At 42.4% G+C, this 14,275-nt stretch overlaps 1 protein-coding gene across 2 annotated transcripts in view; it reads left to right on the plus strand.

The window, feature by feature from the left end:
- The window catches only part of NECTIN2 (nectin cell adhesion molecule 2), an 84,843-nt gene that overhangs the window by 40,779 nt on the left and 29,789 nt on the right, over positions 1-14,275 (plus strand). The window contains exon 6 of one of the 2 annotated variants that reach the window (XM_066607178.1): positions 6,154-7,327. The exons of the other annotated variant lie outside the window; for it this stretch is intronic. Within the exon in view, the coding sequence (XP_066463275.1) occupies positions 6,154-6,626 (473 nt within the window). The 3' untranslated portion in view covers positions 6,627-7,327. Of the gene's footprint in view, positions 1-6,153; positions 7,328-14,275 lie in introns of those variants that run through there. 2 annotated transcript variants of the gene reach the window in all.

The raw sequence follows: 14,275 nt of genomic DNA on the forward strand, positions 1-14,275 counted from the left end.
GGTTGCTAGACCATCTCTGGCACCAAGGGTACAAGTGCAATTACCATTTCTGCACCAAATAAAACTAATGCAAATTTGACTTTGGTTCTGTCAGAACCTAGTTTGGGGTCTCGGGTCTTCAGGTCTTGGTGAGATTTTCAACAAATGTTGAAATATCACCCCATCTGCAGGATATGAAATGTTAAAACCTTACTTGAAAAAAACAAAAAGCAAAACTCTGTAGTGGGTGATTGACTGTATTCCAGGCGGAGTTGTTCTTGGTTGCGGCTTGGGCTTAAAGCAACCCTCCATTCCTGTAAAAAAAACAAAGATGGCCATACTAAAGGCTCATTTACACAGAGACAATCATTCAAACAATTGAAAGATTATGCAAAACAATTGCTAAAACTGTCAGCGATAATGCATAGTAACATAGTACGTTAGGCTGAATGAAGACAATGTCCATCTAGTTCAGCCTGTTTCAACCCCCCCCCCCCCCCCCCTTCCCCCTTGTTGGTCCAGAGGAAGGCCAGAACTATACACAGTATTCCATGTGAGGCCTGACAAGTGCCTTATATAGTGGAAGAATAATGTTCCTGTCTCTCGCCCCTATACATCTTTTAACGCAACCCCAAGACTTTATTTGCTTTTGCAGCTACTGATTGGCATTGATTGCTCCACTTAAATCTACAGTCCATTGGTACCTCCAGGTCTTTTTTCATCTCACTTTCCCTAGCAGTACCCCATTTAGTGTATATTGCTGGCATCCGTCTCTCCTGCCCATGTGTATAACCTTACATTTATCAATATTGAACTTCATTTGCCAATTTTTCTACCTAAGCCACCAGCTTATCTAGGTCCTTTTGTAGATGTATATTGTCCTCCTTTTGTATCATCTGCAAATATTGATATTTTATGGTGCAGTCCCTCTATCAGGTCATTGATAAATATATTTAACAGAATTGGGCCTAGCACTGAGCCCTGTGGCACCCCACTAGCAACGGTGGCCCAATCAGAGTATAAACCATTCATTACCACCCTCTGTTTTTGATCTCTGATTCAGTTCTTTACCCAGATACACATGTTTTCGCCCAGTCCGAGCTGTCTCATTTTATATATCAACCTATTATGCAGCACGGTGTCAAATTCTTTAGAGAAATCAAGATATAAGAGAATAGACTCTCCCAGGTCCAGCCTAGAACTTACTTCATTGTAGAAGCTGATCATATTGGTCCGACTTGATCGACCAACCACCTCCCTCCACTCCTCCTCATAAACCAGTGTTAATGAGATGATGCTCTGTTGTTTTCCTTGAGGTATTCCAGGATGGCGTCTCTCTGAAACCCCTCAATTTTTTTTTCAAATTATTGGAGACTTACCGGCCTGTAGTTACCAGGCTCTCTTTTAGACTCCTTTTTGTATATTGGAACCACATGCGCCAATCCAGTGGTACAGCCTCTGTCCATAAATATAAGAAATAGCGGTCTAGCTATCACGGCACTTAGCTCCCTTAGAATAATAGGTATATTCCATCTGGGCACCACGATTTATTGATTTTTAATCCTCTTTAACCGACTCTGCACTTCCTCCTGTTAGCCATGCAATATTTAGCGAGGGGGGGGTTCATTTTATTCCCCTGGATCTTCTTTTTTTTTTTTTGGTGAATACAATTGAAAATAAACTATTTATTAGATTTGCCTTCTCCTCATCTTCTATGGTTTATCCTGCATTATTTGTTAGGGCTCCAGTGCTTTCAGTGCAAATCCTTTTACTGTTTATATAATTAAAGAATAGTTTAGGGTTTTTCTTGCTCTCGTTGGCGATCAGTCTTTCTGCCTCCTTCTTAGCACTTTTGAGCTTTCCTTTACATATTTAGTTTTTCTTCCCTGTATGATTTTAGTGCTTGTTCGCTACCTCCTTGTGTTAGTTTAAACATTTTTTTATTTTTGAGGACGCTGTCCCAATTAATGTTACCGATAGTAGTTCTGAGCTGATCAAATTTTACTTTACTAAGTTTAGTTGTTTTTTTTTTTGTTTGTCGCTCCTTGATAAGGTTTCTTATTGAATGACAACTGGAAACTAATTATATTATGGTCACTATTTCCCAAGTGTCCCTCAACCTGCAACACCATTATTTGGTCTGGTTTGTTAGTTACTAAGTCCAGAGTGGCCTTCCCTCTAGTTGGCTCCTGTTCAAGTTAGATAAGGTAAGGTAGTTATCTTCCCAAGAACTTATCACCCTTGTGAGATTTGCAGGTTTCATCTTCCCATATTATATCTGAATAATTAAAGACCCCCAAAATAATTACTTCACTGCGTTTTGACCTCTTCTATTTGCCTTAATAATATTTCAGTTTCTTCTGTTGCTTTTGGTTGCCTATAGAAAACCCCTATCAGTATTTTTTTTTTTTCTCCCTGTACTTCTACCCACAGATTCCACATGTTCATCTCCTGCCCCAATTATCGTCCTGTAGCCTTGGCATGAAGTACGATTTAGCGTACAGACATACCCCTCCCCCTTTCTGTTCCCAGGGTCTCTTCTGAAGAGATTGTAACTCTGTAAATTCACCGCCCAATCGCACTTATAAAGCCATGTTTCCATTATTCCCACTATATCGTAATTTTCATCAGTCATTCTCACTTCAAGCTCACCCACTTTACCGATCAGACTTCTTGCATTTGTTATACGGTGGTTGTTCTTTATATTAATTTTGCTACTAATTGTACTATCGGCTGTTCTGTTCTAACTGTACTAACCCCACCCCCTACTTGATTCCCATTACTTGGTCCCAGGTCGCAATCTACACTGTCTATCCCCCTGTTTCTGTGTTTGCCCTCCCCCAGTCCCTAGTTTATACATTCCTCCATCCACCTAGCCATCTTCTCCCCCAGTACAGCTGCACCCTCACCATTAAGATGCAGCCCAGTTCTCCAGGAACCCAAATCTCTCCTTTTACACCAACTCCAGAGCCACCTGTTTACCTCCCTAAGATCCTGCTACCTTTCTAATGTGGCTTGTGGTGCAGGTAGTTTTTCTGAGAAAACTACCTTGGAGGTCCTCTCCCTAAGCTTGGATCCTAGTTCCCTGAAATCGTTTTTGAGGGCCCTCCATTCACCTGTAATTTGTTCATTGGTGACTATGTGCACCATGACCGCTGGATCCTCACCAGCCCCTATCAGTAATCTGTCAACCCTATCCGCGATGTTTTGAACTCTAGTGCCAGGAAGACAACACACCATTCGACGATCCCGGTCTTTGTGGCAGATTGCCCTATCTATCCCCTTTTATAATTGAATCCCCCACCACTAGGACCTGTCTAGCCTGCCCTACGCTCCCCGTCCCCTTTTCACTGGAGCAGTCATCTCCCTGGCGTTCAGAGGGCATGTCATGCTGCGTCGGTGCTGGCTCTGTAATGGCATCCCCCTCATCTGCCAACTTTGCAAACTTGTTGGTGTGCCAGTACAGGACTAGCCTCCCTGGTTCTCTTCCCTCTACCCTTTCTAACGGTTACCCAGCTAGCCGCCTTCTCACCCTGCTCTCCCCAACTACCATCCACCCCCGGCTCTACCCCAGCGAGTGCATGCTCATTGAGCCGCAAACTCCTTTCCATGTTGTCAATGGATCTGTGTTGCCAGTCGCTCATTTTGATCCAGAATCTGGGCTTCAAATGTGTGATGAATATGCATCTTGCGCAACAGTATGCACCCTCGATCGGCTGATCGAGGACCGCATATATTGCACAAGTAGCACACTGGATGGCATTGTCAGGCATGGAGCTCATCCTAATGGGGACCTACAATTTACTTATGGAAGTAGTGAAGATTGACTAGATCACACTCCAAACGCGCCTCCGCCTGTTTGCAACCGCTCACGTGCAAAGTATGCCCGACACTTGTCCCCGCACATCCTCTCTCCCGTGCTGCTTCATGGGAACAAGTATCACTGGCTCACAGCGGGGTGGCTGCGGGAGACTTCTCTCACTCCCCTGCCTCTCTCCATTGACCTAACACAGCGGCTGTTCAGTACTGAATGGCGCTATTTACACTGAACGATCAGCGTTCAGTTAATCGTCCATCGTTTAAGCAGCATAAACGATGGACTATGAGCTGAATGCTGATTGTTCAGTGTAAATAGCTGCCATTCAGTACTGAACGGCCGCTATGTTAAGTCAATTGAGAGGGGTGGGGGAGAGCAAGAAGAGAAATCTCCTGCGGCCACCCTGCTGTTAGCCAGCGATACTTGCTCCTGTGCAGCAGCACGAGAGAGAGTATGTTCAGGGGCAAGTGTTGGGCATAGTTTGCCCGACAATCGTCCCATCTAAATGGGCCTTTAGTCTACCAATGCATACTATTACGAAATGTGCATCAGGTAGGTAGCCAAAAAAAAAAAGATGCTGCCATCTTTGTCCAGACTGTGCAGTACTTGGAAATGCATTGACGTCTTTTGACTGGTTCATCCAACTCTATATGGAAGCTCACAGTACATCATTTTATGGTCTAGTAGTTTCTGTACGGATGATAAATACTCCTGTGTTTTGATGTATTGCGGGATACATTGCTCAATTCCACACTCTGTGGTTAATGTTCAATAATCCAAATGGTATTTTTGCAATCATATCCTTGAGCACAAACATTTCTCCCGTTGAGTCTTCTATTCTTCAGCCTCAGCACATTAGACGGAACCGGTTCTTGTTTAATAATAATAATGGCGCTCATTGCTGTTCCTTTTGAATGAGCTCGTAGTGCTATAATTACTACAAACTGTGAGTGCAGATTAAATAATGAAGGTAAAATTATAAGCAGAATGATTCGTTCTACTTATAGGTTGCCTCCTGTTTGTATTATAATCATTCAGTTTTCCGTAATGCGCTAAATCCCTGAGCTGACATATTAATACAGTAGTGTGGCTGAACTCAGGAGCTATGAGATTATAGAAAAAAAATCTCCATACAAGTATCTATAGATACATTGGGTCATGTTCAAATTAAAATGGTTAATGCATCAAATTCTTAAAATGGAGTGGGGGATGAAAACTTCTGGTTCTATGTTATAGAGGGCATGAGCCTTCCATCATGCCTTCTAGAGGAATGAGCCATCTATCACATAGGCCTAAGGGGTAAGGCCATTCATTTAATAGTGGCTTTAGTAATCTGAAAGATCAAAGATAAGAATCTTAGATTTTAAACTGTAGACTCTGTTCAAGACATGGGCAACGTTGCCTATCCAATTAAAAGAATCAAAGGTTCTGAACTTACCATTTTAGAACTACTTACAAAAGACCTTTCATCTAGGTGTCCTTGCCATTTCTAGGCCCTCAGTCTAGTTTAATGACCTGGAACAGATTGGTTGTTGGTGCATGATGCTTGGCTACATTCAGACCATGATGTCATTTCAATCTACATTAAACAGTTGTTTTTTTTTTTTGCTATATTTGTTTTTTGGACATTTTAGGTAGAGGACATTGTTATGCTTTTGACGTTGGCTGATTTTTATACCCATCTAAATAGATATATGGTCAGAAACTTCTCTCGTAATCCGAATGGAATAATTCATTTCTCACCTCTGCCTACAGGCACATTCCCATGGCTGTATGCTTCTGGTTGCTACTTCATTTGCATGGCTTTAGTCCTGTTGAAGCAAAGTATTGAAACTTTTTTTTTTTTTTCTTCTTTCTTTCTTCTGGTTTTCCTACTTTTTTGCTTTCAGATGACACAGGTCAATGCAAATGCATCCTACAGCTTTCTCTATCCTTATGTCTTCTGCTATATGATCTTGAGCATCTATCTCTGGCTGAAGTTTGCAGGGTCTAATTTTTCCGTATCATTGTTGATATATTCCATATATTCTGAGAATGTTTGAGACATATTTTAGGCTGTCCCCCCCCCCGAGAACTGCATGTGGCACATGGTACATGGTGAACCCCATGCTGCTATCTGGCCTCCTGCATGTACAGATTGAGAAATTCCATCATTCTGACATGTTCATTATACAAGGAGACAAAGTGAGGCACTCGGCCATGCATGTTTTGATTTGCTCCTCGACTGTCCCACACTGTTTGTTTTGTGCATGTTTTTTTGAGTTGCAGATGTATTTCAGTATAAAAATGTTGGGATTTGGGGGGCTAATGGACTGAAATGGTAGGCTACAGAACTGCTATGTTTCTCTCATACCCAGAACACGCAATGCGGACGCAGACAAACGCAGGAGCCATCGCCGGGGGGGTAATTGGGGGGATTCTGGTCCTACTCCTTCTGGCTGCCATCATCTTCATCGTGATCAACAGAGGACGTCTAAAGAACAAAAAGGATCGTGGAACTTACAATTCAAAGCCCAGAGCCTTTGGTACTGGCTCACCATCAGAACAATTTACCTACCAAGATGACGGAGAGTTGCATAAACCCCTCAAAGGTCCTGTCCCTATGAGAGACAGTGGATTAAGCCCCTCATTGGGAGATGAGGACGACTATGAGGAGGAGGAAAGGATGAAATACAAAGTTCTTGAAGATGACGAGGAAGACGAACGATTCAATGAGGTGGGGCCAATGTTGCAACTTAGACCCCATCATCCAATTGACTCTTACCTGGATGATGACATGGAGTCTCAGACTGATGGCTCTATCATCTCCAGGACTGCTGTGTATGTGTGACTACTCTATTTGAGAACAGAGTACATGCCCAATACTAAACACCTGGACTGCAGAGTGTTTATATCCGTCCCTGTGATATGAATTGTAGAGTATGTGAAGCTCTACCTATCTTGTCCCTCCCTGAACTTTTTCTACCATCCTTGACGATGAGCCATTTGGACTGCAATGTATATATGCATTAGGAATTATTACCTTCATTTAACCTTTGCTCTACAGTCAGGTATGTGCAATCCCCATTACACTCTGGAAAACAAATATATAACACCTCCTGTACAATGTTGCCTAAGCTACAGCTTCTTCAGATACACATTCCATTAAACACTGGTGAACAGGTAGATCTATTATCTTCACCTGACCACTAGACATCAAAGATCTTCTGCTCTTCCTCCCTCAGAATATCCAGGACTATTAAGACATATGACTGTTTTAAAATATGGACTTCCCTATCTTGCTGGACATCTTGGGTACCCCTAATTATTTCAGGGGGCTGGGTAAGGTATAGGGGAGCCACTCTGACCTTACACATGAACTTTTGTGGTGCCAGAATATAGTTGCCATTTGCAGTCTTTTGGGGGTTTCTGCAAAGTGTGCACTGGAGATTTAAAGGGGTTTGCACTAATAATGGAAATAAAGTTGAATTTCTAAGGTAGTATTATGAAGATTGAGCCTTGAGATAATGTGGTGGGTTGGGAGGGATTTTTGTTTTACATTTATGCTATTTTTTTTGTATTTCTGTAAGAAAAGAAGAAAACATTTTAATAAACATGTAAAAATGTGTCTTTTCCATATCTGTTAATCAGATTTTTTTTATTTTTAAAACCATTTCTGCCTAAAATCTACAGTTTTAATAGAAGCCTTTGAGGATTGCTCATGTTAGTTTAATAGTAGCAGCTTGCTGTTGATCAGTTTCTGGGGAAAGTAGGGTGACAACAAATATGGCCGCTATTACTGCTCCTTCAAGGGTTGTCAGCCAGCTGTCCTCGACTCGCGAATAACAAATTTAGCTTGGTTACACAAGGACTACTTCATTTTTTTCCCCTTATTTTGAAGAACTGCTCTTTAAAGGGGTTGTCTAAAAAATGTTTTTTTTGTTTTTTTTTTTAAAACTCCACTTCCCCATGATAGAAAATCGTCTTATACTCTTTTACCCTCCCCAGTGTTGATCACCTGAATCTTTCTTTTATTTATTTTTTTTCTTTTAGCTTATCCAAAAATCAGACGTCAAATATTTTTTACAGACCATGGCAAACCATAATCTTTTCCTCTTATAAGATGCATGTCTATAGGCTGGTGATACTTGAGCAGGTCATTAAGACATCTCTGGACAGCTGGCAACCCTCCCAGGTCCCCACATCTCCGGCACTGTCAGCTCCTGGACTTCCCTAAGGCATAATGCTTATAGGCTGCAGTCAGGAGTACGGGATGTCACAGGCTGCTGCAGCCAATCAGAATCCTCAGCATTTGAGATCTGATTGGCTGCAGCAGCCTGCAATACTCGGTACACAGGCTGTGACTGCAGCTTGTAAACACAGACCGGAAACCTAGGATGCTGCTGTGGCGCCGGACATGATAGTAGAGGAGAGTATATGCTTGTTCTACTACTCAATGCCATGGGGGAACATGTGTTTTAAAATAACCGGACAACCCTTTTTTAAAGTGTGGTGTAAGGGGGGGGAAAAAACCCTGTTATACTGAAAGCTACATGATGGCAGCCTTGTTGGACATGTGGGTCACCTTTTATCAAAATGATCTGACAGAAAACTTGTCCATGTTGCCCATAGTAACTAATCGCAGTGCAGCTTTCCTTTTTTACTCAGCTGCTTGAGCTGAACTCTGGGTATGTTTGGCTGCCATAGACAAGGGCACTTTTTTTTTCTGTCTGACAGTTTAGATAAGTGGGGCTTTTTTAATAGAAGATTTACTTTGCATTAAAAATTACTATTCCTAAAAATCAATAAATCTAGCTGTGATGTACCGTCTAATACAACCTATTGCACCCGGCGATCAGTGCCTCAACTCTCCCAAGTCTGACACAGATATCCTTTAATTATAAATGTGCTATTTAATTATATAGTGACCCTGAGATTTGTAGCAAAGTTCTAATTAGGAATCACTTCATCTTGATTTCCTTCCTTAGAGCCTTTGCATTTCCTCCCTCAATGTTAAGACCTGTGCCCTTTTTCTGTGTATCTAAAAGCCTTTAAAACCTGCATATACATCTATACCATGACAAATACACAAGATTAGGAAAAAATGAGTCCATGTTCAACAAACAGTGCCACTTTTTCACTATAGGCTACATTTGGTATTACAACTCAGCCCTGTACATTTGGTTAGAACTAGGCTACAATATCCAAGCCTATGGACAAGATTGATGCATTTTAATAGTGGTTAGTCGAACGCATGTTTTGGATGAAAGCTGTGTCCCTGACTCGCCCATACATATGAATGCTTGGTTCAACATGGGGTGTTTTTGGCTTACTTCTCTCTGTGCACACTGCTGAAGACCTCTAGCAATGCCTTTGCTCCAGGGAAAACAAAAGTGTTGAAATTCGGTGTGCCCTATACTACTTTCCACTGATATCCTCTGTCTAGAGAGTGGCAGGAGGTCCCCATACACATCTGACAATCAGCCAGTCCAACTGAAATTGGCTGGTTCAGACTACCCTTTACAGATAGATAGATAGATATCTCCTTAGGGTCCTTGTTAGAGAAGAGAATTTTAAACAGGCAGTAATTCATAGATGAATGACGATTGTTTGGCTTTTTATGCCAACTTAAACTGCGCCATGAGTAAAAAACAAATTATCGTTCGTTCGGTCGCTGATGACTTCTACGATAATCGTTCCGTGTGGAAGGGCCCTTTAAGAAGCAGACCACTTTGTATTAATCTCATACAGCTCAATCCATATTTATCTACCCAAAATAGAAAAGGTAATGGTTTTGTACTATGATCTAATAATTCTACTTGTAATGTTACAAGAGTATAAATTATATTAAAATGCAGGGTGCGGTTGTGACAACCTTTCATTCTTGATGAAAGACATAATGGTTAAATAATGCAAGAGTAATAGTAAAAGGCAGATACTGTAAGTGTCAGGAACACATGCTCTAGAATATAACCAGCTCCACAAGTAAACTACATACAGAAAGGAGGATTTCTGAACTTAGAATGGAGTTGGCTTTTTTTTTTTTTTAATATATATTAGATGTCTTTATAGACACCAATGCCACCTAGTGGACACATTATCACAAAGTGTGGCAAATGTTTAAGGAGAAACCAATAATAAAAAAAAAAATTGCTGAAGGTTGGGTGGAGCCGGTGACTCATGAAAGCAGGGTGTATCGCTCATTCAATTGCAATCCAGCATGTGCTAAGAAGTATTTAAGGACACCCATAACAAAACTGGGAATGCAGCTATACTCTAGCTTGGTGTTCCCATACTCAGAAGGGATACCTGGTAATGATTATTATAATTCACTCTGCCACCTCCTGCTTCCTTCCTTTTCCCAGACTTTCCCAGTGTTTGGCCTACATTATTTTCTTTATTACATTCTCCCCTTTTTTATCATTTGGCAGTGATTTTAATAACAGTTTTTAACTTTTTGGAGTTACTTCTGCTCCCCCAATAGTTAAACGCTCGTGGTATAATTAGGAGCTGGTGCCATGTAAGGCACAAGTAGTATATGTGGCACATGGTAGAGGGAGCTCTATCTTAAAGCTTGACAGGGCTTAAAAGGTCTTTCTGTGTTTTTAGTAGACCACTACTATAGATGATCCATTAGGACCCCCAGCCATGTCACACATTTTGCTTAGATCCCTGGGAGCTTTGAGGGGATATCTGAGACTTGTATATTGCTGACCTAGTCTTCAGATAGCCCATTAATGTCAGATCAATAGGGTTCTGACTCCTGGTACCAGCGCAGATCAGCTGTTTTTTAAGGGCTGCAATATTTGGCCAACTAGAATAGAGCTGCAGTACCAGGCACAGCCACTACAAAATGTACAGTGCTGTTCCTGGTATACAGTGAAGACGCCAACACTCGCCCATGTGTTGCAGACATTTCAAAGAACTAAATTGGCAGAGGTGCCAGGAGTCAGATTTACTGATCTGACATTAATGACCCAAAGAGAGGTTATCAATTTATAGTCAAAAATCCGGACAGGTTTTCTTTAAACTGCCAGCAGAGTGCTATCAATCACACATAACGCACCCCAGTGATGTGTTTGTATAAAACAGAAGGATGCTCTTCACACCAAAAACTTATTTATATTGTGATGCCATGTAGGCTAATAGACATGCCTCTAGTGATGGAGGTGGGCCACTGACTGCCCGAGTGACAGCGTCCTCACATCACACATGCGTCTTCCATTGCCTGGCGCCCACTCTCTGCTGCTGATGTCTGCGCAAGTTGCAATGAAATCCTGCGCTTGCGTTGTGTGTCCCTCTACTCCTGTCCGAAGTGGACATGCGCAATGAAGTCGAAATGGCTACACCTTTTATGCTTCCACTGTCTTTTTTTTGTTTTATATTTCCTGTGCCATCACGAAGCGACAGCTCATATACACACCGCCCAGGCGCAATTTAATAGCATATGCGCGCCTGCATATATGTGCCCATAGAGAACGAGCCTTCTCTTGTGTATATACATTGCAAAATAATACATGCTGTGTTCTTTTTTGCGTTCGTATATTACGCAATTCTGACGCGCTAATGTGATTGGAACTGTGTAAGGCCATGTAATTGTCTGCGAATTACTGCGCATCATATGGGCGTACAGAGCCCGCATAAGACATGGTAAACATGGGCCCCTGTAAGCTGCCCTTTGGCATAGCATCGAGCCAAACGCTCACAGGCACTGCACTCCCTTCAAGAGGATTTCATGTAAGACGCGCACAATGGATCCTCCCAGAGCAAGGGCAGTGCCTGTGAGCGCTGGGCGCAATACTCAACTGTGCATGCGCAATACACAGCTGAGGTCCTAGGTGTCGGATATCCTTCAGTGCGCATGTCTGTTTCTGACTGGGTTAATGGGCCACACAGAGCAAGTGTGGGATTTCGCTCCCGCTTGCGCTAACGGCAGGGTGGGGTGGCCAGGCAGTTTAGGGGGCATGTATATTGTGATGATGCCATGACTGAAGACTTTGATGGCTATTCTCCATGCCTCGAGGCATGTCAATTGGCATACATAGCACCAAAATATTAGACGTTCTTGGCTTAAGGAGCATTCTTCTGTTTTATACAAGCCTATGGCTCCCTTTTAAGTCTTGGAAAACCCTTTTTAATTTAGCTCCATCCTGACCCCCATGGTTACTGGTATTTTGCCCATGAATTCTCAAAGCAAAGGTTAGATGTTTCATGAATTAGAAATTCATTGTTCTAAGCATACCCCCCCCCCCCCAACCCCAACCCCTTTTTCTGTATAATGCACATATACAAGGCATTCTTACATTCCTTTAATCCAGCACTGGCTGGGCCTGATGAGTGGATGGTTAGAAATCCTTGACAAGCCCTAGAGGTCTTGACCCTTCAGAAACAGATCTGCAAGAGGTTCCAATGGGAAGGGGTCACTGGATCTTCTCCCCCTTGCTTTGTAGGAGATCACTCACTGCCAAAGAAAACTTTCTGACACCAAGTTCCTGAGAGGCTTCGGACCATTGTTCTGGCTGACGTCATACTGACTCTTACAAGAAACAAAGTTTTTCTCTCGAAAGTAAAAGCTTGTTTTTTTTTTTGTTTTTTTTTTCTTCTTTCTTGCGGTTAATGTTACTTGGATAGTGTTTCAGTGTGACTTTTTCTTTATTTTGGTGGTGGATTTTACCTGATGCATGCAATATACAGTGAGTGTAGGGCAGTGAATTTATTTCTCATGATCAGTAACTTGTAAGAGTTGGAAACTGACGTGGCCCTCCGTATGCCAACAGCCCATCATTGGATCCATGAACTATGAATAGCTGACTGTTTGACATTTAGTTTTGTGTTACATTGCTTAGTGCATCCACATGCAAGACTGCATACCCAGTCAGGATGCTCGTCCAACGCTTTAAAGGCAGTGTACAATCAAAATCCTTAAAGGGCAGAATTGCACATTTCTCTGCCAACAGCCTGTAAATAAAATGCATATTAAGTAAGGACATTATCAACCATGCAAGACTGTAAATAAAATATTGTGTACATGTGTATGTATATGGGTGTAGAATTATAACTTTAAAGCATTGGGCAAGCATCCTGCCTGGGTATGTGGTCTCGCGTATGGATTTGTTGACCCTGCCCCCACAACACCCTGTGGCAGTAGATGGAGTGAAAGGGGGAAACTAGCGCATGCTATTAAGATCCATCTCTGTGACAAGTGCGTGGAAAAGTGCAGCACCATCGTAGAGGAGGTAGATGACCCATAAAGAGTTCTGTGAGAATTGGACATGTTGGACTGCCCACAAAGCAGCCCTAGAGATTGACTAGTGCGAGACCATGTCCTGTAAGAACAGATGAGCCACATCTAGGAGGAATCCTGCAAGTGGCTCTGGATCACTACCTAGAAGGTTCTGGGTGATCTATAAAAGATGCCCTGTAAGTGTGACCCAAGTTCTGCTGACAAGTCAGTTTGTCACCCTGTGAGTACATATGGGTCCAAGGCGTAAGGAACCATATTGTGGAGAGTGTATGGAGGCCTGCTCGTCTGCAATGAGCCAAACTGAAGACCGGAGGCAAGAGCAAGTCTTACTGGCAACTGCCAGTTGGAGTGGAGCGCTAGATACTAGCTTGCACATGTAACTATTAAGTGTGTTGCTATCATTGAGAGACTGTAACCAACCATTGGCTCATTGTGGGTAAACACCTGTTTTGCTTAAAGGGGTTGTCAAGACTTCAACAAAATGGCTGCCAGCCATTGAGTCTGAGAAACCTGTTTGAGTTGAATGCATCGATACCAGGAAGGCAAATGGGGTAGTTCTAAGGTTGTGGATTGGGGTTGGATAAAACTGGAAAACCACACTGTTTGTTCCTGTTGAGCGTACCAGTCAGTCTAATGGGACCAAACAGTGTAGTGTTAGTTTCTGGCCATGCACCCTTCGCACTCTGGTCTAGAGATGCATTCAACCTGTCCTACGATGGGTTATTTACAGGCTGTGTGGTCAGCGGTCATCTTGTTGAATTCATATACACCCCTTTCAAAGGGGTTGCCTTAGAAAATGGAAAAACATAGCTGCGATCTATGTGTATCTCCGAAACCTGTTATACAACCTGCGGGCAGAGGCCTGCACACTCTGAGCGGTTTCTGAGGGAGGACTAAGAAGCTGTGTCATGGTGACTATGAGTGAAATTTGCTCTATGAAATCTTGTACACAGAAGAAGGTGAACAGAACTTGGCGGTGTGGTTAGAAAGTTGTGATGCGAGTGCCTGATTTAAAGAAACTTTTGTGGAGAAATTAGATTAACACGTGTTTGCGTAAACTGCAGGCACACCATTTACTATTGAACATGGCAGTCTGAAAACCTCTTAGACTGTAGAACTCTCATACCCAATTTAAACCTTGATACACTGTTAGAAAGCCCTTGGGATTCAGCACCTGAGATATTGAAAAGCTGTAGAGAGACTGACAGAGTGGAAAACCCATTATTAACCCCAATAACAGTAATTGCCAACCTGAA

Source organism: Eleutherodactylus coqui, chromosome 6, assembly GCF_035609145.1.
Source record: "Eleutherodactylus coqui strain aEleCoq1 chromosome 6, aEleCoq1.hap1, whole genome shotgun sequence".
In the NCBI taxonomy this organism is placed as follows: Eukaryota; Metazoa; Chordata; class Amphibia; order Anura; family Eleutherodactylidae; genus Eleutherodactylus; species Eleutherodactylus coqui.